The sequence below is a fragment of the Dromiciops gliroides genome, chromosome 4 (genome assembly GCF_019393635.1).
Source record: "Dromiciops gliroides isolate mDroGli1 chromosome 4, mDroGli1.pri, whole genome shotgun sequence".
Classification (NCBI taxonomy): Eukaryota; Metazoa; Chordata; class Mammalia; order Microbiotheria; family Microbiotheriidae; genus Dromiciops; species Dromiciops gliroides.
Genome location: NC_057864.1, coordinates 195,980,781 through 196,001,722, shown reverse-complemented (window position 1 = coordinate 196,001,722; position 20,942 = coordinate 195,980,781). Strand labels below are relative to the sequence as shown.

At 45.7% G+C, this 20,942-nt stretch overlaps 3 protein-coding genes across 6 annotated transcripts in view; 1 reads left to right on the top strand and 2 right to left on the bottom strand.

Annotated features, from left to right (window-relative positions):
• Positions 1-54: 54 nt before the first annotated feature.
• PSMC5 (proteasome 26S subunit, ATPase 5) lies at positions 55-4,184 on the bottom strand. 4 transcript variants are annotated; one of them, XM_044001131.1, is made up of 12 exons: positions 3,969-4,184; positions 3,472-3,543; positions 2,699-2,812; positions 2,043-2,140; positions 1,792-1,848; positions 1,475-1,705; positions 1,163-1,289; positions 859-1,049; positions 659-757; positions 455-565; positions 269-355; positions 55-159 (listed from the first exon to the last, which is right to left on the bottom strand). In XM_044001131.1, exons 1-12 carry the CDS (start codon positions 4,138-4,140, stop codon positions 106-108), a joined length of 1,413 nt encoding a protein of 470 aa, XP_043857066.1. In that variant the 5' UTR covers positions 4,141-4,184; the 3' UTR covers positions 55-105. The 4 variants fall into 4 exon arrangements, with proteins under 4 accessions (XP_043857066.1, XP_043857065.1, XP_043857067.1 ...); XM_044001130.1 differs by having other exon boundaries at positions 3,472-3,546; positions 3,969-4,183; XM_044001132.1 differs by having other exon boundaries at positions 2,699-2,768; positions 3,472-3,546; positions 3,969-4,110.
• Positions 4,185-4,336: 152 nt separating this feature from the next.
• On the top strand, positions 4,337-11,551 carry FTSJ3 (FtsJ RNA 2'-O-methyltransferase 3). Its single transcript, XM_044001125.1, has 20 exons — positions 4,337-4,686; positions 4,778-4,883; positions 5,272-5,318; positions 5,417-5,496; positions 6,307-6,406; positions 6,484-6,678; positions 6,793-6,908; positions 7,028-7,132; positions 7,227-7,327; positions 7,535-7,615; positions 7,720-7,860; positions 8,318-8,453; positions 9,157-9,344; positions 9,516-9,636; positions 9,761-10,008; positions 10,105-10,193; positions 10,284-10,383; positions 10,479-10,662; positions 10,744-10,838; positions 11,108-11,551. Exons 1-20 carry the CDS (start codon positions 4,620-4,622, stop codon positions 11,301-11,303), a joined length of 2,496 nt encoding a protein of 831 aa, XP_043857060.1. The 5' UTR covers positions 4,337-4,619; the 3' UTR covers positions 11,304-11,551.
• A 90-nt stretch (positions 11,552-11,641) lies between these two features.
• Positions 11,642-20,942, bottom strand: part of DDX42 (DEAD-box helicase 42) — a 45,768-nt gene continuing 36,467 nt past the window's right edge. Inside the window, exons 14-18 of the mRNA XM_044001124.1 lie at positions 19,339-19,615; positions 18,375-18,601; positions 17,360-17,470; positions 14,561-14,662; positions 11,642-13,282 (exon numbers count right to left, since the gene is read on the bottom strand). Coding sequence (XP_043857059.1) covers positions 12,566-13,282; positions 14,561-14,662; positions 17,360-17,470; positions 18,375-18,601; positions 19,339-19,615 — 1,434 coding nt within the window. The 3' untranslated portion in view covers positions 11,642-12,565. The remainder of the gene's footprint in view (positions 13,283-14,560; positions 14,663-17,359; positions 17,471-18,374; positions 18,602-19,338; positions 19,616-20,942) is intronic.

Here is a 20,942-nt window from a genome sequence, read left to right as displayed (position 1 = left end):
TCTGATCACTAAACATCTCTAGGTTGCAATGAAGAGCAGCAAAGACTAGAATCATAGGAGAACGGGCCCAGAGAGCTTTATTTGGGAGATGTAAAGCTGACCACTTCATTTCCACAGTTTCTTGATGGACATGTTCTTCTCACTATCTTTCTGCATGACCTGAAGGAAGAAATTATAACTATTGCAATAGGGGTCCTATCCCTCTTTGCAAAGTTACAGGTTAGAGGGTATTGTGGCTCCCCACCTCCCCCAGTCACTGCTTTGTTACCTTGGCTACTGCCATCTCAAAGTCTTCCTGGGTGACATGGACACGCCTTTCTCGAAGGGCGTACATTCCAGCTTCTGTGCACACACCCTATACACAGAAAGAAAGATGAAGAAAATGCTGTGCCAGTCTTTTAACAGGATTGTGAGCTCTTAAGCCATCCTTTCCTTCATGTGCACTCTAGCTTACCTTTACTTCAGCCCCTGATGCCCCAGGCATGAGCTCAGCAATTTTCCGTAGGTTGATACCCCGAGTCAGGTTCATTTTCCGAGAATGGATTTTCAAAATATCCAATCGTGCCTGTAGTGGTAGAGAGGAGAGGGAAGCCTTGAGCATTACACTCCCCCCCTCTTAGGCAGCTACACCTTCCCCTGGGTGCTCTCTACCACCAACCTCCTCATTAGGGGGTGGGAACTCAATCTTCCTGTCAATTCTACCAGGGCGAAGTAGAGCAGAATCTAGGATATCAATTCTGTTGGTGGCCATGATAACCTGTAGAAGGGAAGAGAGGTCATCAGCTGTCTTTATTCTCTTTCCTAGGGCTAGGTTTTACCCCTTTGTTCTCCACTTGCTCCAACCAGAATCCTTCCCACCTTGATGTTCTTAGTGGCTTCAAAGCCGTCCAGTTGGTTGAGCAGCTCGAGCATTGTTCGCTGTACTTCACTGTCCCCACCAGAGCCACCTTCTAGCCGTGAGGAACCAATGGAGTCGATCTCATCCATGAAGATGATGGAGGGGGCATGTTCTCGGGCCATAACAAACAACTCCCGTACCATTCGTGCCCCTGATAAACATAAACGTGTGTCAAAAACTGAGTGCCAAAGCGGGGGAAGGATTCTGGCTTTCCCTTAAAAACTGAGGTTACCTCATGACTTTATCTTCCCCTACCATGCTTACCTTCCCCAATGAATTTCTGTACCAATTCTGAGCCTGAGACACGAATAAAGGTGCAGTCAGTGTGATGAGCCACAGCCCGAGCCAAGAGAGTTTTGCCAGTACCTGGAGGTCCGTACAGCAATACACCCTAGGGTAGGGTAGGTGAAACTTAGTCCTCATAGTAAAATCTATCCCATCTGTCCCAAATCCCAATTAGTGTCTTTCAGGCACAACTGCCTTGAACCCAGCCTTCTTTGTGACAATACTGGTATCTGGCACAGGGTATGGATTGAAACACCCAATTTGGCTCCCAAAGTAAATCCTGCCCCTCACCTTGGGCTGTGCAATGCCTAGTGCCTCAAAGAGCTCAGGATGCTTAACAGGCAGTTCAATCACTTCTTTGATCTCCTTTATCTGCTTGTCCAGGCCACCAATCATCTCATAGGTTGAATCAGGCACTTTTTCCACCATCATCAAAGATACCAATGGATCTACTTTGTTGGGCAGAATTTTGTGCAGAGTGTAGCTGTCATTTCGAAGGGCCACACGGCAATTGGGTGTCACCTGGTTGTGATAGTTGATATCACCATAGTATAAGCTGACAGGCCCCAGCCCCTCACCCCCTTTATTTCTGGAGTTGCCATACTTACGTCATTGATGTCAATGTTCTTATCTACATCCACCACAAACTTCCCCTCAGGATGTACCTAGAGAGAGGAGCTTGTTAGCTTTCCAAGTAGTACCAGCCTCCATCTCAGGTACCAAGTCATAAGCCAAGAAATATTAAAAGAATATAATATCAGTCAGTAAGATGTGATGCTGTCCCCCTACAAGGGTCCATCTAAGGGTTAAAGAATACAGCAAACACACCTGTTAAAGCCCCTGGGGTCAAACTCTTTACCTTGACCAAAACTTTCTTTTTATCCATAGCTCGGACCACTTCCCCTACATAGGACCCCTGCTCCTGCAACAGCTGCAGCTCCTCCCGAAGCAGGCGCACTGTATGGGAAGCAAATTATAAGCAGTTTTATTTTTTTAAATCTTGCTAATGTTTTGCTAAATAGTTCAACATATAACCTGATTCCCATTCTAGCACAGCAATTCAATTAATTCAAGCACTGTTGTGGAGCATAAGGTATCTTCACTGGTCCTTAAGAAGTCTCCAATATATTTGGAATAGGAAGTAATGACAATCCTAATGTTAATTATGTTTTTGTCCTGTTGTTTTGGTCATGTCCAACTTCTGGTGACCCCATTTGGGGTTTTCTTGGCAGGCACCATAGTTGTTTGCCATTTTCTTCTACAGCTGGGGAAAGTGGGGCAAACAGGATTAAGTGACTTGACCAGGGTCACACAGCTAGTATGTGTCTAAGGCCAGATTTGAAGTCAGGAAGATCAGTTTTCTTGACTCCAGGCCTGGCATTCTATCCACTGCACCACACAGCTGTTCAAATATAGGCTACATTGTTAATATTTGAAGTGTAGCAAGGATATCACCCAGAAAGTCAAGACAGAACCCAGAATCTATGAATCCCAGTCCAGACACTGGGCTCTTACCTTTTGCATTAAGCTCATTTCTTTGTGCTTGCAGACGACGGAGATTTTGGCTTTTGTCATTAACAATCAGCTGTAGGGGACAGAAGACAACCAGTATAATCTCTAGGCGAGTAGCTTTTAAAAAAAAAAGGATCCTAGCCAAATTCCCTAAATATATAAGGAAGACTAAGGACTAATGTACTTGGTCTTAGCAGGACTTTTTTTTTTTAAGCCAGGTCAGTTGTTCACTAAAACAAAGAAGTCTCTAATAAGGACCACGTAGCCCCCAACCCTTCCTCCACTAACTGTATACCTTATTTTCCCTATAAAAGCATCAAAGCCCCCACTGATGTAGGAATATACCCCTTTAATATGTCTTCATTCCACCTAGTTTCTAGTCTGAGCCCCTCCTAAAAATTAGAATACTGAGTTTTCTGTCTTCCTTGAGCTCAAGTCCACAGTAGTATCTTCTCAGTACCTCACTTTTTTTTTTTAAACTGAACCCCCTCTCCACATCGGGCAAGCCCAACTTCCCATACTTTCCTCACTTCCTTCTGGGCTCAACAACCCTGCTCGTTTCAGAGGATCGCTCCCTAAGTGGGAAGGTCCTTGTAATTAGTCTCTTCCCCCTCCCCCAAATTTGACTCCGATTCCCATAATACCTAGTATATGTCCCTCCCCATCCATTCCATTCCCTCCCAGAGTGACGTGAACGATGATCACTCCTGGAACGACAGGTCCCTTCAGTCCCTCCTCATCCCCTGCCCCACCTCTTCTCTAGTGTCCGGCCTCACCTGCAGCTCCTCGATTTTGGACAGGTAATACTGTCGCAGCCCACTGCCGGCCTTGCCCTCCTCCAACTCCATCTGCTGAAGAAATGTTATCAAATTACATTTTGTGGGGGTGCCTACGGCACAGAGACCTGTGAGGCAGGCACTCACTGTCCGGGGTCAGAGTTTAACATCAATCTGGGCGGGGAAGCAAAACACACACAACACAACACAAGCACACACACACGAATACCAATCAGGCGGCGGGGGACGAGGATGCCCGCGCCCCATGAGATCCGGGATCTGGGCCGCATCCCCAGCCCCGTCCCCGGGCCTGATCCGGCCGGGGCTGCGCTGACAAAGCACGTCGGCCTATGGGGTAGCACCGGTCCCTGTTTGGGCTCGGCCCCCGTCTCCATCGGGCCCAAACCTGGATTCCGTTTGTACCTGGCCCAGACTTTAATTCCAAACCCCATCAGTCCCCACAACTCCCTGCTCTGGCCCCGCCGCAGGATCCTTACTTGCTCCGGTCCGTCCAGCGCCATCTTCCCTTCTCAGAGCCGGATGCCGGCATCCAAGAGGGTTCCGGGCGCAAGCGCAAAAGGGCGGGAGCGACCGCAGCCCGCAAAATAAAGCTTCCGGGTCAAGAAACGCGTCGCTCTTCCTGCAAGAATGACTGCGACTAGAGGCCATGTTGGGAAGGTCGGAAACCCCCGTCTGGCCATTTCGGAGAGTAAATGGATGAGGTGAGCTGAAAATGCTCCTCCCAAACACTTCCTGGATAATTGGTTTCTTACGGCTCCGTGGGCCATTCTCTGCGTTATGTGACTCCAGAGAGCTTAGAGACGTCACTTCCAGTATCTGACTTCCATAGCAATAAGGGGATTGGATTAGATGACCTTGAAAGTCCCGCCCTATTGTAAAGTCCTATCAAAAACAACAACAAACCAAAACCGCCACAATTAAAAAAAAAATCAAGATGGCTGAAGGGGCGGAGTCATCACGTAAGAGCGACGGCGACGGAAAAGGGAGGAAGTGCGTCCCTAGCTTACACGTGCCCCCAAAAGTTTGGGTGGGCTTGCTTGTTGGATCTCGGAAAGTGGTGAGCTCTAGGAGGGAGTACACCGGAACTTCTCCCCGTCCAGGCTGAGTGGACACCCCCATCCAGCGCCATGGGGAAGAAGGGCAAAGTCGGGAAGAGCCGGCGGGACAAGTTCTACCACCTAGCGAAGGAGACCGGTGAGTTTGGAGGCGCCCGAAGCCGCGGGTCTTCTGGACCTCCCTCGTCCCCGCCTCCGTCCCCGCTTATTCGGTCCCTCTCCTTCCCCAGGCTTTCGTTCCCGCTCCGCCTTCAAGCTGATCCAGCTGAACCGCCGCTTCCAGTTCTTGCAGAAAGCCCGGGCCTTGCTGGACCTGTGTGCGGCGCCCGGGGGATGGTGGGTGACCTCGGCCGATTCCTTGGGCATCTCGTCCCCGCCTCCGGGAAGCCTTCCCCTCCTTACCTACTCTTTGACTGCCCACCCCCCTACGCCCGCGCTTAGGCGACACATTTCCTAGGGGTTCGGATGGTCTCCCGGCGTTTGGTTCTTCTCCCCCGCTCATCCCCCACCCCACCCCCCAGCATCCGTCATAGGGCTGGAAATGGGACCGACATAAAGGGATTTCACCTAACAAATTGCAAACTGTTTCATTTTCCCTCTTTACCACCCCCCTCCCCAAATCTCATTTTTCCGTAGAGGTGACAGCAACAAGTTTGTTAATTTATAAGGGAAGGAGAAAAGACAACTTCCGAGTCTTACTTAATTACTCTCTTTAATTTTCCAGGCTTCAGGTGGCTTCCAAGTTCATGCCAGTGTCTAGCCTTATTGTGGGTGAGTGTTAAGGTGTCGTTCCTGAATTCTTGGGGGTGGGGTTGGATTCTGACTGTATCTCCCCTGTAGTAGCTGGGGTCTCACTGTGTTTTTTCTAGGAGTGGATCTGGTTCCAATCAAGCCCATCCCCAATGTGGTTACCCTTCAAGAGGATATCACAACTGAAAAATGTCGACAAGTAAGCCCTTGCTCCTCACCCTCCTACCCATGCCTTTATACCTTGTCATCACTCTCTTTCAGTGGTTTATTTGGGGATACTAAGCCACTATCTTCACTTCCACTCCTTGATTCCACTTTTGGGAACCTTTCCCATATAGGAGTGAGAACTTTGACCAAATGAAAGAAAAAGCATATGTTAAGCAATTACTTTGTGCCAAGCACCAGGGATACAAATATAAATTGAAGCTGATCTCTGTAGTAGCACAGAGGAGACTCATTCTGTGGTTTGGGTTCTTGGGGAGGATAGTGGAGAGAGTAAAATGTGAAGCATGACTGGAGCCAGGTCTAGTTATAATAGGTGACTGAAAGCAACCATGGGGGGTGAGGGGGGGAGGTTTGCATGTGTGGGGATGTTCTGAGGATGAAATGGTTTCTGGTAGGGGTATGGTGAAATGGGGGGTGTATGTGGAGATAGTTGGGGTAGGGCGAGGTAATGTGAATAGTGACTGGAGCCAGGTCTGTGTTTTCAGTGTATGTGATTGGATTTGTCATCATGAATTTCTTCGGTTGTGAGAAATGCAAATACATAAGTGGGAGAGGATTGGGACCCTGTGTTACCCATAACATAATGCCCAGTGTCCTTGTGCTATTTACACAAGACTAGTTATGTCTTATTCTGGATTTCTGTCAGTCCCCATTCTTGTGTCCTTCGTGCCACTTACTTGGTTCAAGTAAAAGCAATTTAGTAGTAAGCCCTTGAAATGGGCCAGGCCATAGGGAAGACCCAAATTTTAGAAAGGAGATGTGACTTTCTGTTTCCTTTTTGCAGGCTCTCAGGAAGGAGCTGAAGACTTGGAAGGTTGATGTTGTGCTCAATGATGGGGCCCCTAATGTAGGGGCTAGCTGGGTTCATGATGCCTACTCACAAGGTACCTAAAGAAAAATTGGGGCTGGGATGATTCATGGCTGCCGAGCCCCCTAGCTGACAAGTCTTGCTTCCCCTCAGCCCACCTGACCTTGATGGCACTCCGTCTGGCTTGTGACTTCCTGGCACGTGGTGGCTGTTTTATCACTAAGGTCTTTCGTTCCCGTGACTACCAGCCCCTTCTCTGGATTTTCCAGCAGCTGTTTCGCCATGTCCAGGCCACTAAGCCCCAGGCTTCCCGCCAGGAGTCTGCAGAGATCTTTGTGGTCTGCCAGGGTGAGTTCTCTTATATTTCTATTTGTTGTTCGACTCTCCCGAGCCCTCTTTTTCCCCCCCTCAAAGTCTGTTCTTTTCATCTTTTTCCTTTCTCTCTGTATACTTCTCTTCCAGGTTTCTTGGCTCCTGATAAGATTGACAGTAAATTCTTTGACCCCAAATTTGCCTTTAAAGAGGTTGAAGTTCAGGCCAAGACTGTGAGTGAATTGGTAACCAAGAAGAAGCCCAAGGTTTGTATGTGGAAGAGAAGTAGACATATCCTGACATTTCTGAGAAGGAAAAGGAATGTGAATCTGTGAGATTATCTGAAAGGGGACTCCCCTGTCCTGTTTCTTTCCTGTCCCCCTAGGCTGAGGGTTATGCTGAGGGTGACCTCACCCTCTATCACCGGGTCTCCATCACTGACTTTCTCCGAGCTGCCAACCCCGTTGACTTCCTCTCCAAAGCTAGTGAGGTGAGTGTTGAGGGTTAAAGAGTCATGTGGAAAAGTTGCCCTGACCCCACTAGGAAGTTCAGTCTTCTGATTCCTCTTCTTCATTGTTGAGCAGATCATACTGGACGATAAGGAATTGGAGCAGCATCCAGCCACTAGTGAAGATGTGAAAGTGTACTGCCAGGACATCAAAGTGCTAGGGCGAAAGGAACTCAGGTACAAGGGCAGACACCTCAAATTATGAAACTAGGAAGGACCTGGGGGCAAGCCTGAGTGCGTAAGAAATAAACTGGGGTTAGGTACAACGTATTGTATTGTTTTTTCCTTTTGTGATCTTGGTATCTGAATGTACATCTGATGCCTTCGGTGAAGCATTTGATGATGATAGGGTAGGGTGGTCAGCAACGGGGCTTTTTGGAACAGGTCCCTGCTGAATTGGAGGACAAAGCTCCGTCGATTTGTGGCCAAGAAGCTAAAAGAGCAGGCCAAGGCACTGGACATCAGGTAAGATGAGGATCGAGGGAGGAGGGTACGAGATCAGAGGAAGACTGGGAGAGGGCTAATGACACTGAATGTGGCTTCATCCATCTGTTTTACCTCCATCCCAGCCTTAGCTCTGGAGAGGAGGAGGAGGAGGAACAAGAGGAAGGAGGAGGGAAAAAGACAACAGTTGCTGCTGAGGATGAGGAGGAGGATTTGGACAGAGCTCTTGCAGAAATGAAGGCCCAGGAGGTAGCAGAGCTGAAGAGGTAAGAGACCAGTGACAAGGGCCAGGCCCTTTCAAGTGGGGCACAAAGTATGGGAGTGGGTAGATGGGAGAAGACTGCAAGATGCCTTTTTTAAAAAAAGAAAATAGCACTTTGTACAAAGGTATAGAAAAGCCAGACAATTGCAATGAAGTAAATGCTAAGCAGCATATGCTTTGTGGCATCAATTTGCATGTTGTTATCTGCTGGAGGCTTTGAGTCTTCATTGTAAGACACAGGTTCAATTTTCAAATGTACTTCAGTACTTTTCACATGTGGCTTGTGTCATGTTTATAATATCCTGTCTCCAAGTTCTTGACTTTTGAGTCAGCAGATGTGGGAGGGTTGTAGGGTTTGGAAAAAGCTGCCTAGGAGGATTGGCTGATATGGGGAGGCCTAAGGACTCTCAATATATATCTTCCTGGGGTTCACCAGAATTGATCCCACATTGACTATTCAGAAAGAAAAAAAAGCTACTTCAGGAGCAGAGGAAGCAACGGGAGCGTGTGGAGCTGAAGATGGATCTGCCTGGAGTGTCCATTGCTGACGATGGTGAAACTGGGATGTTTTCCCTACGGACAATCCGTGGCCACCAGGTGGGCTGGAGGAGAGACATGGGGAGGGGTGTGTTAGGACTATTCAATATCCATGGAGCACCACGGACTAGATTCCCCTAGTGCCATTTAACTAAAGCAACTTTGTAATCTGTGATTATAGATTGTGGAAAAGCCCAAGGATAGGAGTTAGGAAATATAGACTCTCATGGTGGGTTTACCATGCATCTAATTGGCATAATATTCTATGTGAGGCTAGACTGAAGGAATGATGCTACTTAAGTCTGGAAGGATGAGGGCTGGGAAGGGGATATAAAGCTGACTTTCATTAGGGTACTGAACACAGACAGTCTCCCAACTTGGAAGGCCTCCATTGGAGTGCCCTCAGGGATCCATCCTGCCTTTGATCCTGTGCAGTTCTGCATTCTTAGCAGTGATTTGGATGAACTTTCGGTTTCATTTTATTGTGCTTCCAGAAGAAGAGAAGCGTGATCAATCTTCCTGGTGCATGCAGAGATGTGCAGACCCTATCTGGAGTATCTCACTAGTGCAGCCAGGACGGTGGGGGGACGTGGATTGGATAGATGAGAGGATTTAGGGGATACGTCATCTCTGTTTTCAAGTATTTGAAGAGTTGTTAGACGTGTTCTGCTCAGCCACAGAGGGCAAGACTAAGAACTCTTAAGTGGAATTATGGACGTAAATTGAAGGCATAAGCCCTGGCCTTTTTATATTAAAACCACAGCTACTGCAGGAAGTGTCCCAAGGAAATATGGGGGCTGCAGACAGATTCCTGTTGGAGGAACCAGAGAATGATATCTATTTATCTGATGAAGAGAATGAGGATGCTGATGATGAATCTCTGGCCAGTGACCTGGACCCTGAAGATCTAGCTGGAGTTAAGGGATATGGAGATCCTCCATCTCGAAAACGGTGAGCCCAGTTTTAGGGTGTTTGACGTTTCTTTCAGCTCCAAAACCCGTGATCCTGTGACATGGAAGAGGAAATATGTTCCATGGCAGTGTCTAATTTTAAGAATTAGTGTGGGAATCCACAAGAGCCTGCCGGCTTAAGTTCCCCTGTAATCCATTTCTGTGCCCGCAGTGTGAAGTTTGCAGAGCAGCAGCATCAAGAAGAGGAGGAAGAACAAGATAACCCTCTTTTGGTACCACTAGAGGAGAAGGCTGTCCTTCAGGAAGAGCAAACCAACCTGTGGTTTTCCAAAGTAAGGATAATACCAGGTGGGGGTATTGGAACTGTGAGAAGGGGATCTGAAAGTCTGGTGGTGTGAGGCAGAGGACAGACAGGACTGCTTGTTCCCACCTCCCTGAAGCCCTTCCTTGTTGCAGGGTGGTTTTGCTGGGATTGATGATGATGAAGATCAGGCCCTGGAGATAAGCCAGGCTCAACTCTTGTATGAGAGTCGCTGTAAAGAAAAACAGAAACCCCCGCGGAAGGCTACAAGTTCAAGGCAGGAGGAACTACCTTCCCAACCTCAGGCCCAACTCACTGTGGAGGCAAAGGTAGCCACTTCTGCCAAAGAAGATGAAGATGACAGCAGTTCAGACAGTGATAGCAGTAGCAGTGAAGATGAGAGGTGACAGGCCTCATTTCTCAAACAGTTCTTTTGTCAGGGAAGGGGATTTGATTAGTGGGGAGAAGCCAGGCTCATGCTTTCTTTCTTTTTTAATAGAAAATTAAGTAAAGGACCCCGAGGTAAGAAGCGGGGACGTTCAGTGGAGCCTGATGATGGGTTTGTGGTAGTGCCTATTGAGGACCCAGGTAAGAGGGCCAGGGTTCTGCTTGGTAGGGCGGGTAAGGGGCATTCTAGGATGCTGTGTTGGGTACTGAGCTCAAAAAATCTGTTCTTAGTCAAACGCCAGATATTGGACCCAGAAGGTCTGGCTCTGGGTGCAATGATTGCCACTTCCCGGAAGGCACGGCGGGACCTTGTGGATGACTCCTTCAGCAGGTAGGAAGAGTAGGAATTATGGAGAAGCATGGACTCTAGGTGAATGGACAGGTATTTCAGAAAGCATTGGGTAAACGGGTACTCTTTTCCATCAGATACACGTATAATGAGGACGAAGGCGACCTCCCTGAGTGGTTTGTGCAAGAGGAAAAGCAGCACCGAATTCGGCCACTGCCCCTGGATAAGAAGACAGTGGAGGAATACCGGAAACGCTGGCGTGAGATCAATGCTCGGCCCATCAAAAAAGTGGCTGAGGCCAAGGCCCGAAAGAAGCGCAGAGTGAGTAACAGAAGTGCTTCCTGAGGCAGCCTGAAGGTCTTCCTTGGAAGGCAGTCGCATAACCAAGGATTCTATCCACAGATGTTAAAGAAAATGGAGCAGACTAAGAAGAAGGCAGAGGCTGTGGTAAATACAGTGGATATCTCTGAACGGGAGAAGATGGCCCAGCTGCGGAGGTGAAGTGGAACTAAAGGGTGGGGTGTGGAGTAAGATACAGTTGGGTTATTGGTCCCAGAACACAATTTGGTCTTGGGATCCCTTTACACTCCTAAAAGTATAATGGGGGGGCAGCTAGGTGGTGGAGTGGATAGAGCACCGGCCCCACTGGATTCAGGAGGACCTGAGTTCAAATCTGGCCTCAGACTTACAAAAGTATATTGACTATTGCTCTTTCCATATTAGAAATTTAAAGTTAGGTTTTCAAATTTGCATCTTCCCTTTGCAGTCTCTACAAGAAGGCTGGGTTTGGCAAGGAGAAGCGCCAGGTTACCTATGTTGTGGCTAAAAAAGGTGTGGGCCGAAAGGTTCGTCGACCAGCTGGAGTCAAAGGTCACTTTAAAGTGGTGGACACACGTATGAAGAAGGACCTGAGGGCACAGCAACGGAAGGAGCAGCGGCGCAAAGGCCGGAAGAGGAAGTGAAAGGCCCCAGAACGACCACTGAGAACTACTAAGCCATTTCCTCTCCTTAGGCTCATTTTTCTGTAGGAGAAAATTGTTTAGACCATTGCCCTCTGTGGCTAATGATTTTCTGGTAATGGTCATTGTTTGACCAACGTCTGTTCCCTCATGAAAGGAACTGTGGGAAATAAAAACTCTGGGAAAGGTAGAGCAAAAAATTAAAGGGAAACATTCAGAAGTCTAACTGCATCTCTGATCTGTCAAGGGGACTTAATGATAAAGTCATAACAGTCAGGGACTCTGGGAACCCACTAATAGTAAGTCTGAATCTGAGATAATGACACACAAACCAGGCATACTCTCAGTAATAAAACATTTACTAGAGCAAGCAAAAAGGAATGCACATCTGAAAGAAACCTTCACAAGTGTCACAAAATCTGGTAGTTCTGGATACTTTTATAAACAAGGTGAAAACAAATCATTTGAGCAAAAACTTATTGTGGCAAAAGTAAAAAAAAAAAAAGGTAATATACAATGAAATCGGATTTTTTAAATTGTTGAGGTTTATTTTTAATTAAGAAACATCTTAGGCCTAGGGAACAATTTCCAGAATGCTTCCTAATCACAGTAGCTCTGGGCACAGCTTGTCAGGGGCAGCTTCCTGCTCTCTCCCATATATATCTGAAAGTTTTCTCAAATGACCTGGTGCACCTGCACCACACAGCAGAAACTTAACAAGGTTGTACCTGCCTGGTGCCATTTGTGGAATCCAAAACTCAGAGTGCAGAGAGCCTGCCCACCTCAACACTTAACCCTTACCTGGCCACCAGAAAAGAGATGGGGAAAAAAAAAAACTACAGAGCACTGACCTGTACTCCACAGTTAGCTTTCAGGACAACCTGAACTGGCCCCTCAACACCTAAACAGGATTTCAGGAACAGATTTATGGCTGCCTAACCGCTCTTAAATCTCTCAGAACATACCAGAAGCTCCAACCTAGCCAGAGCTCTAGCTCTCCCTGCTGCTAGAGCCCTGCTGAAACATGAGGGTTCAACACACAATGAGGACCAAAGCAGCTTCAAAGGAAGCTTAAGAAAAATGATTCTAAAGAAGGAGTCTTATTTCTAGGCCTTGGCTACTGATGTCCTTTAGGAGCCGAGGATCTTTACAGCTCAGATTTATGGGCCCGAACTTATCCCCCAGGACACAGCCATTTATGAAGAAATCCTTAAAAAAAAAAAATACACTCCACCCATTCCGTTTCATGCTTTTGCACACACCCTCTAACTGTCCCATCGGCTTTTCTTGCGTTTGGGTGGCTCAGGCACAGCAAAGCCATCTGCTGTCTTGTCTGTCTTCAAGTCTGTCTTGCTGTCCATCCTGTTGTCCATCCTGCTGTCCATCCTGTTGTCTGTCCTGCCATCTGTCTTGCTCTCACGGCCACAAGCCTCTTTCCTGCTCTCTCCATTCCGACCATCACTCCCAACCCGGCTTTCCCCATGTCGACCACCACTCCCATGTCTGTTCTCTCCATGCCGGTGACCATCTCCATGCCGGCCACTGCTTTCTGGATGGCGGTATCCATCACCATGACGACTATCTCCATGACGTGGACCATCACCGTGGCGATTGCCACTGTCTCCGTGGCTATGGCGACTACTACCTCGGTTCTCTGGGTAGCGCTCTCTATTCCCATTACCACCACCACCACCAATTCCTTCTCGGCTGTTGCTCCCAGAGGCTGTGTTGTTGAGACCCTGGGTTCCAGTAGGTGAGTACCCTCCTGGAACACTGCTAAGGTTCCCAGCGCTGGCAAAGCCCGGGATGCTCTTGGCGGCTGTGGCAATAGAGCTGTCAGAATTGGCATGGCCCTGTTGGGCTGAATTACTCGGGACGGAATTCAAGCTCCCTGCACTGGTCCAGCCACTTGCCCCAGCAGCAGAGCTCCCAGCCTTCTGGTTGCTTAAACTGGCGGCAACAAAATGGCTCTTGTACTGCGACTAGAAGAGAGAGAAAGAGTGCCTGTATGAGTGAGGCAAAATTCAAAGAAAACAAGTAAAGGGATACCGTATAACAATTCTACATGTGCAGCGCCCTAGGGCTGTCATCCATAAAAATATTCTATTCTGCTCTTCCCATTATTTGAGTGATGGGAAAAGATATTAAGCCCAATATTCATCTCTATTTTCTCATTCCCTTTTTTTTTTTTTCAGGGCAAAGAGTGACCCAGGGTCACACAGCTAGTATGTGTCAAGTGTCTGAGGCCGGATTTGGACTCAGGTCCTCCTGAATCCAGGGCTGGTGCTTTATCCACTGCACCACCTAGCTGCCCCCTTCTCATTGCCATTTTAAATGGGAATCACTGAGGAAACCATTTTTAAAAAAAAATTATTATTATTATTTTTTAGTGAGGCAATTGGGGTTAAGTGACTTGCCCAGGGTCACACAGCTAGTAAGTGTTAAGTGTCTGAGGCTGGATTTGAACTCAGGTACTCCTGAATCCAGGGCCGGTGCTCTATCCACTGCACCACCTAGCTGCCCCTGAGGAAACCATTCTTAATGTGTGCAAATTCACTTTACAGGTATTATCTTCAGAACAAAATCTGTTATATATCAAAGTATATTTCTATTCTTATACAATATACTTGGGATTTAGCAAAACCAAGAAATAAACTAGAATAGTCTGGAGCAAGGGCTCCTAACCTGGGTGCCCTTTAACTTTCTTTTAATATAATCAATTTCCTTTGTGATCCTATATGTTTTAAGTTTTAAAAACATTTTCTGAGAAACGATCCATAGGCTTCACCAAGATTGCTAATGGGTTCTGACACAAAAAGTTAAGAACCCCCAGCCTGGACACAGGTACCTAAGTGCCCAATTAATTTAGGAAAAAATGGATTCAAAACCACATCAGTGTAGCAAACTGGCCTCTCAACTAAAGAAACACAATAGTTGCTGCTTTGGAAATAGCTCATGGGGCTGTTAAGATCAAGAGTTAAGACTGCAGTGGGAGTACAATTTTGATAATGTTCATAAAGACTAGCTGTGTTATCTCAACTGAGACACACAGGAAATCACTTTCTAGTTTTAATCCTGAAACCCTGTTCCTAGAAACTGCCGCCCCATGCATCTATGACCTTACTTGTGCCATCATTAAATCCAGACTATGAAGTCTACCCAGTTAGGGTCAACCTCACCTTCCACCATCCCATGCCTTTTGTTCTTTTTATTGATATAATAGGGAGGTCTCCCCTGAGTGCCAAAGCTGAATGTCAGACCTGGAACGCTGCTTTCATTGCAGTCAGGCGGTCTCCCATGGCCCCTGTGGAGGGCTTGTAGGCTTCATAGTTACTCATCACGTTGCTGTTGTTTCCTCGGTCCTAGGGAGTAAAGACACCTAAGATGATGGAAGAACTGCTGAAAAACCTAGACCTCATCCCAATGGGGAATCAGTATTGGGATTGCTAAGCAATGCTTTGGGGAAGTTTCCTTCTCCCTTTAGAGAAAAGAGGCAGCAAACCAACAACAGGCATCTTTCTTTCCTAAGGCTAAAAGGGGAACCATTTTTCAGAGGCTATAACTGGGAGAGATGACTATACATATACGCAGCATTTACTGCTGCCTGAGGTACAGGAGTGACAATTAAGCAATAGAACTGTCAGTAGGAGGTAATAATCTCTAGGCTTCAAGCTAAGTAACAAAACAGTTTCCATTCATTCTCTGATACCTCAAGGTACTAGAAAATGCAGAATACAGGTTCCGTTACACGGTAAGGCTGGAACTTGGCAGTGACTGTTCCCCATACCCCATGCCTTAAGAAAAAAATAGAAGCCAGAGCCACTTAGACATGTTTTTAATAACAAGCTCCAAAACAAGTTCCTGAGCCAAACCTAACCAGCTCCCTAGGAAGCAAGATAGATGTATACAACTTTCTCAATGACTTTTGGGCTTGGTTCATCTTTGAGGACCGAGATATCTATGCTTACAAACCTAGCAAAATGGTCACATTTCTTCAACCTCTCATGGAACGGATTCAGAATTTGAAATTATCCTCTCTAATCATCACCTTTAGACAGTTTCCATTCACATTAAATCAACCTGCCTCTCATTCTTACCATGACTCTTGCCCCTCTGACTCATTCCCTTTCTCTTAACCCAGCTTTCCAACTCTGGATAGCTTTCCTGTTTCAGACGCTTCCACAACCTGTTTTATACACCAGTTACTATTTTAATATTTCTATAGTTTATACCCTAGAGTTTCTTTACTTCACTTTCTTTTTTTCTTTTTTTGCGGGGCAATGAGGGTTAAGTGACTTGGCCAAAGTCACACAGCTAGTAAATGTCAAGTGTCTGAAGCCGCATTTGAACCCAGGTCCTCCTGAATCCAGGGCCGGTGCTTTATCCACTGCGCCACCTAGGTGCCCCCTGCTTCAACTTTCCATTCCCTTAGAACTTTTAGGTTGGGGGGGGGGGACTGTGGCATTTCTTTCTTTGTGTCCCCAAAGCTAGTATAGCCAGGCTTAGTAAATGTGTGGTGTTAAACTGAGTTGATTTTACTCATTAAAAATTCATAGTATTTAACCTGAGTTGTGCCCTCACTGCTGATCAACAAGTCATCATCCTTGACTTTTTTTAGCATCAAATATTTCTGACTACTGGATACTTGTTTCTTCCTTCAGTTCAGAGACACTATAACCTAGTTCTCCTACTTCACTGAGTTTTGCCTTTGGTTTTCTTCTTTATACTGTTTTGCGATCTTATTCACCCTCAGAGCTTAATCTGCCTTTATATAGAAGACTCCCTAAAGTATTCCCAGATCTGACCTTTGTTGGAAGCTCCAGATCCACAGCCCTAATGACCCTCTTTTGCCCTCAGCTATCAAGGCCTGCTGATTCACTGGTGAAACAGCTTTTACATATAGCTCCTGTCTCAAACCCCATTGCCATCACCTTAGTATACTAGTCCAGGCTCTCATTACCACCCACTAGGATTCTTAAAAGAACCTACTTGAATAGGTCTTCATATTTTTACTTTGGTCTTCCTGACAATAGTCTTTGGGTTAAGTGACTTTGCCTAGGGTCACACAGCTAGTAAGTGTTAAGTGTCTGAGGCAGGATTTGAATTTGGGTCTTCCCGACTCCAGGGTCGGTGCTCTATCCACTGCGTCACCTAGCTGGCCCAACAATACAGTCTTGAAACTACTTCCATACTCAAAATCTTTATGCATAGATCTTATCATGTTGCTCTCTGCTTAGCAATGAATGGCTCTCTACTGCCTCTTGAGCAAAGTTGAAACTCCTAGCATTTAAGACCCTCCACAAGCTAAACCCACAATCCCTTTCTCAGACTTAGTTTCTTCGACTGTAAAACTGACATAATAGCACCTACCTCAACCTAACGATTGTTGTGTGGATTAAATGAGGTAATATCTATCAAGCACCGTGTAAAATTTTTTTTTTTGGCAGGGCAACGAGGGTTGAGTGAATTGCCCAGGGTCACACAGCTACTAAGTGTCAAGTGTCTGAGGCTGGATTTGAATCCAGGTCCCCCTGACTCCAGAGCCGGTGCTCTACCAACTGTGCCAACTAGCTGCTGCACACCTTGTAAATCTTAAAAGTACCATGTAAATGTTAAGATGTTATTATTTCCAATCTAATTTTTAAGTTCTAGCCAAACTGTCCTTTCTGTATTCAGAACAGGCCCCTCCCTCGTACTATTCCTCTGCCAGAATGTCCCTCCTTCATTTTCTACTGATTCTTTAACCATCTTTTAAAGACTAATTTCCCAATTTCAAGTCCAACTCTTTTCAACACACCTACTACTTCCTCTAGTCCCCAAGACTCCCTTTACTGATAGCATCTTCCCCATGTGAACATCATATGGCACTTTATTTTGCTTAGTTTTCTTCCCCTGCTAGACTGAAAGCTTTATGAGGACAGAGTATGATTTACCTAAATGTTTAATCAAGCTTCCTAGTGAAGTGCTCTGCAAAAAGTAGGCACTTAATGAACCAGAAATAATCTTTAACCTCATCCAAAACAGACTCAGTTCAAGAACCTCTTGCCTTTATGACTTACTGTGTTCTCGGAGCCCAGACCAGGTCGTTCCCTGTAGCCGAGGCCTCCACCACCAATGTTCAGCTTTTTTCCTTTCCCGCCTTTGAATCGAGATTTCCGAAACCAGGCATTCTACATGAAACACAACAACTCATACAGTTATGGTTGGAAGGCAGCTGAAGCTTATTCTGTGTATGACACAGGAAAAGGTAAAGAAGAAAGATGCATGATCACAGTAAAGCTTTTTGCTCTGCCTAACTTCAGCCAAAGACAGCTATGATAAGATTCTATCTCTTGATTCTAAAATCTGTTTTAGCTCAAACTATTCTAAGGTCAATGGAGTCTGATGGGCCAGGGTCCCTCTACAGAGCCTTCTTTGATGTTCTTACATTCCATTCTGCCTTAGAGGGAAAAAAAGGCCGAGAAAAGGAAGGCCTGCAGGCACCTAGGCATGGCCTGCCTGGCTACCACACCCTTCCCAGGGCGCGTGGATTTATTCGATATTTTGTTTTAAATAAAATATTAATTCAAGCAAGTGCCCATTCTATCCACCATCTCTTTCCACCTCTCCCCTGGGAACCACAGTGGAAAAATCTGGGAATTTTTAGAGAACCTGTCGGTTCTACAGTAGAAGAAGAAAAGCTGCTTAGGGACAGCTTGAAAGAGTTGACCTTAAAGACAGAGTCCCCAGACAGGAAGCATCTTCCAACAACTCCATGTATTAAAAAAAAATGGTATAGGCAAGCCTAGTATTAGAATTTATTCCTGCCTTCAGAACAAAAGGGCGATTTCTTATAGTAAATTAAGAGAAGCTGGATCAGATTATAGCCAAGGTCCACCATAACCTGTAAAACATTCTAATTTCATAAGCATTTTCCTCAGGAGTCAATTTCTTTCTCGTTAGGTTTTCTGCTCAACTAATGCATTTGCATCAGGTTAAATGGAGACAGACCATGACTGAACTTTGCTCTATTAAACTCCATTAAGATTAATATCAGTGAAGCAGAAGAGCTCTGAAGTGGGTGTAGTTCTTCACCTGCATTGCTAGATCCAGAAGCTCCTTAGTAACGTGTTGATTGGCCCCTTCCATGTTCCTGACAAGGTCACCAGCAAAATTGCTGTCCTTGGGAGTCAAGAGTGTATAAGCCACACCCTTTTCGCCTGCTCGACCGGTCCGACCTATTCTGTGTGTATGGGTGTCGATGTCTCGAGCCACGTCATAGTTGATAACAGTCTTAATTGAAGGAATGTCCAAACCACGGGCTGAAATACACAAACCCCCAAGTCTCCTAGTTTTAATTTGGAGTCAAAGACCAGAAATTTGGCTACAATGATTTCATTTCACAAAAACCCTCTCTTGCCAACTTCTATATAATTTGGAGGAGACAGGCATACTAATATAGACATTTTTATTTTGGAGACATAGGGTTCCACCTCCTCACTACCCCCACTCAATGTCTGTGATACAAGGACTCTTGCTCAACTTTTATCTTGACAAAGGATGCCTGGACCACATGGATAGAGTGCACTAAACATTTATGTCCACCGTATGCAAGAGAGACTTAATATGTGCAGATAAATGCAGAGGTTTGTGAAGCTCTTCTCCTCTCAAGAGAGAAAATACAAGATTAAAGAGGTTTTTTATAGATCTATTTTAAAGTAAATGTGTTAAAAAAAACTTTCAGGCTTCAAAAGGCAAAGATAAAAACCTATCTAATAGTATCACTAGAGACTCAACAAGGGCACTTTGTACAGACACAGCGTTTCACTAAGTGTTTCTCAAAGTACCTTCCAGCCATTAGGGCCTCTATTTTAGAAGTCAGAAGCAAACAGTACATTATAATGTGGAGCTCAAGACTCCAGGGGACAAGGGCTAACAGGGCTCAACCCATAATCCATCTGTCATGCTCCTCAAGTGTTAGTTTTAGCTAAATAGGACAGAATTTCCTTACGGCATCTAAGTTTCCAAATTTATGGGGGAAATCATTACTTTACCATACCTGCAACATCTGTAGCCACAAGAACTGGAATGCCCTTTTTCTTAAAATCAGAAATGACCTTGTTCCTTTCACTCTGATCCATATCCCCATGGAGCAGCCCCAGATTGTGTCCTTCCTGCCTGAGGTTGTTAGCTAGTTCATCAGCATTGGCTTTCTTAGTTACAAACAAGAGGACACTTCCTGAAGAAGTGAATTCTACCAGACGCCGAGTGAGCCAGTTCCATTTACTGGGTCCAGAGTGAAGAATTTCTACAATCTGGGTTACATCTTCATTTGCCTAAGGAAAGGAACAAAACAGAAAAAGCTGTAACACTGAAGTCAAAATGGATTAAAAGTAGATTGAATATTACATTTTCAAAATGAAGCCTGGGAGTTTCAACATTCTCATTAATTGCAAAGCTACAGACAATCTCAACTGTCTTTCCCCCCACTGTGTACCTTTCCCAAATTTTTGTTTTGGTTTTTGGTTTTTTTTTTTTGGTGGGGCAATGAGGGTTAAGTGACTTGCCCAGGGTCACACAGCTAGCAAGTGTCAAGAGTCTGAGGCTGATTTGAACTCAGGTCCTCATGAATCCAGGGCCGGTGCTTTATCCACTGCACCACCTAGCTGTCCCTCCCTTTCCCAAATTTTTAAGGTGCTTTCACTCTTTCCAGGAATTCACCCTTTCCAGGAAGTTCTCTCCCCTGAGAAAAGGTTTTGTTCTTTGTCCCTGCAGAGTTCCTGTGCCAGGACTACACTACACTAATTTACATGTACTTGATTTGCACAAACATATTTTTCATACATGTATGTAGGGTATCCCTTATTAGATTCTAAAAACTTGTTGGACGATTATCTTCTTTCTTTTTGGTAACCTAATTAGATTACATGAAAATCTGAAAGGCATAGTGGTTAGAGTACCAGACCTAAAACTAAGCCTGTGGTTCACATTTGGCCTCTGATATTTACTAGTGTGACTATGGGCAAGTCACTTAGACTCTGATTCCCTGTCCCCCACCCCTCGCCTCTGTCCATCCAATCCTTCCTCTACATAGCTGCTGAAATGATTTTCCTAAACAGCAGGTCTGACTATGTCACACCATCTGCTCAATAAAGTTCAATGCCTATTACCTCTAGAATCAAATATAAATGACATTTTAATTAACTCAGGACTTGGCCCCTTCCGATCTCTCCAAGTCTTCTTACACACCCCCAAACCCAAAACACAATGTGATCCAGTGATGCTGACATATGCAGAGTTTCTCACAGATGATGCTGTTAGTTCCCTTTGCCCTGTTCCTGATGCCCAGAATTTTTCCCCTCCACATCTCCACCTCTTTTTTTTTTTTTTTAGTTTTATTTATTTTTCTTGGTGGGGCAATGAGGGGTTAAGTGACTTGCCCAGGATCACACAGCTAGTAAGTGTCAAGTGTCTGAGGCCGGCTTTGAACTCAGGTCCTCCTGAATCCAGGGCCAGTGCTTTATCCACTGCGCCACCTAGCTGCCCCTCTTCATACCTTCTAACATTGGTACATATGATTTCATGGGCTGACCAGACACAACCATTTCTGGATAATACAAACAGTTAAGTATTCCCAGGAACCTCAAAAAGCTTATCCACCAT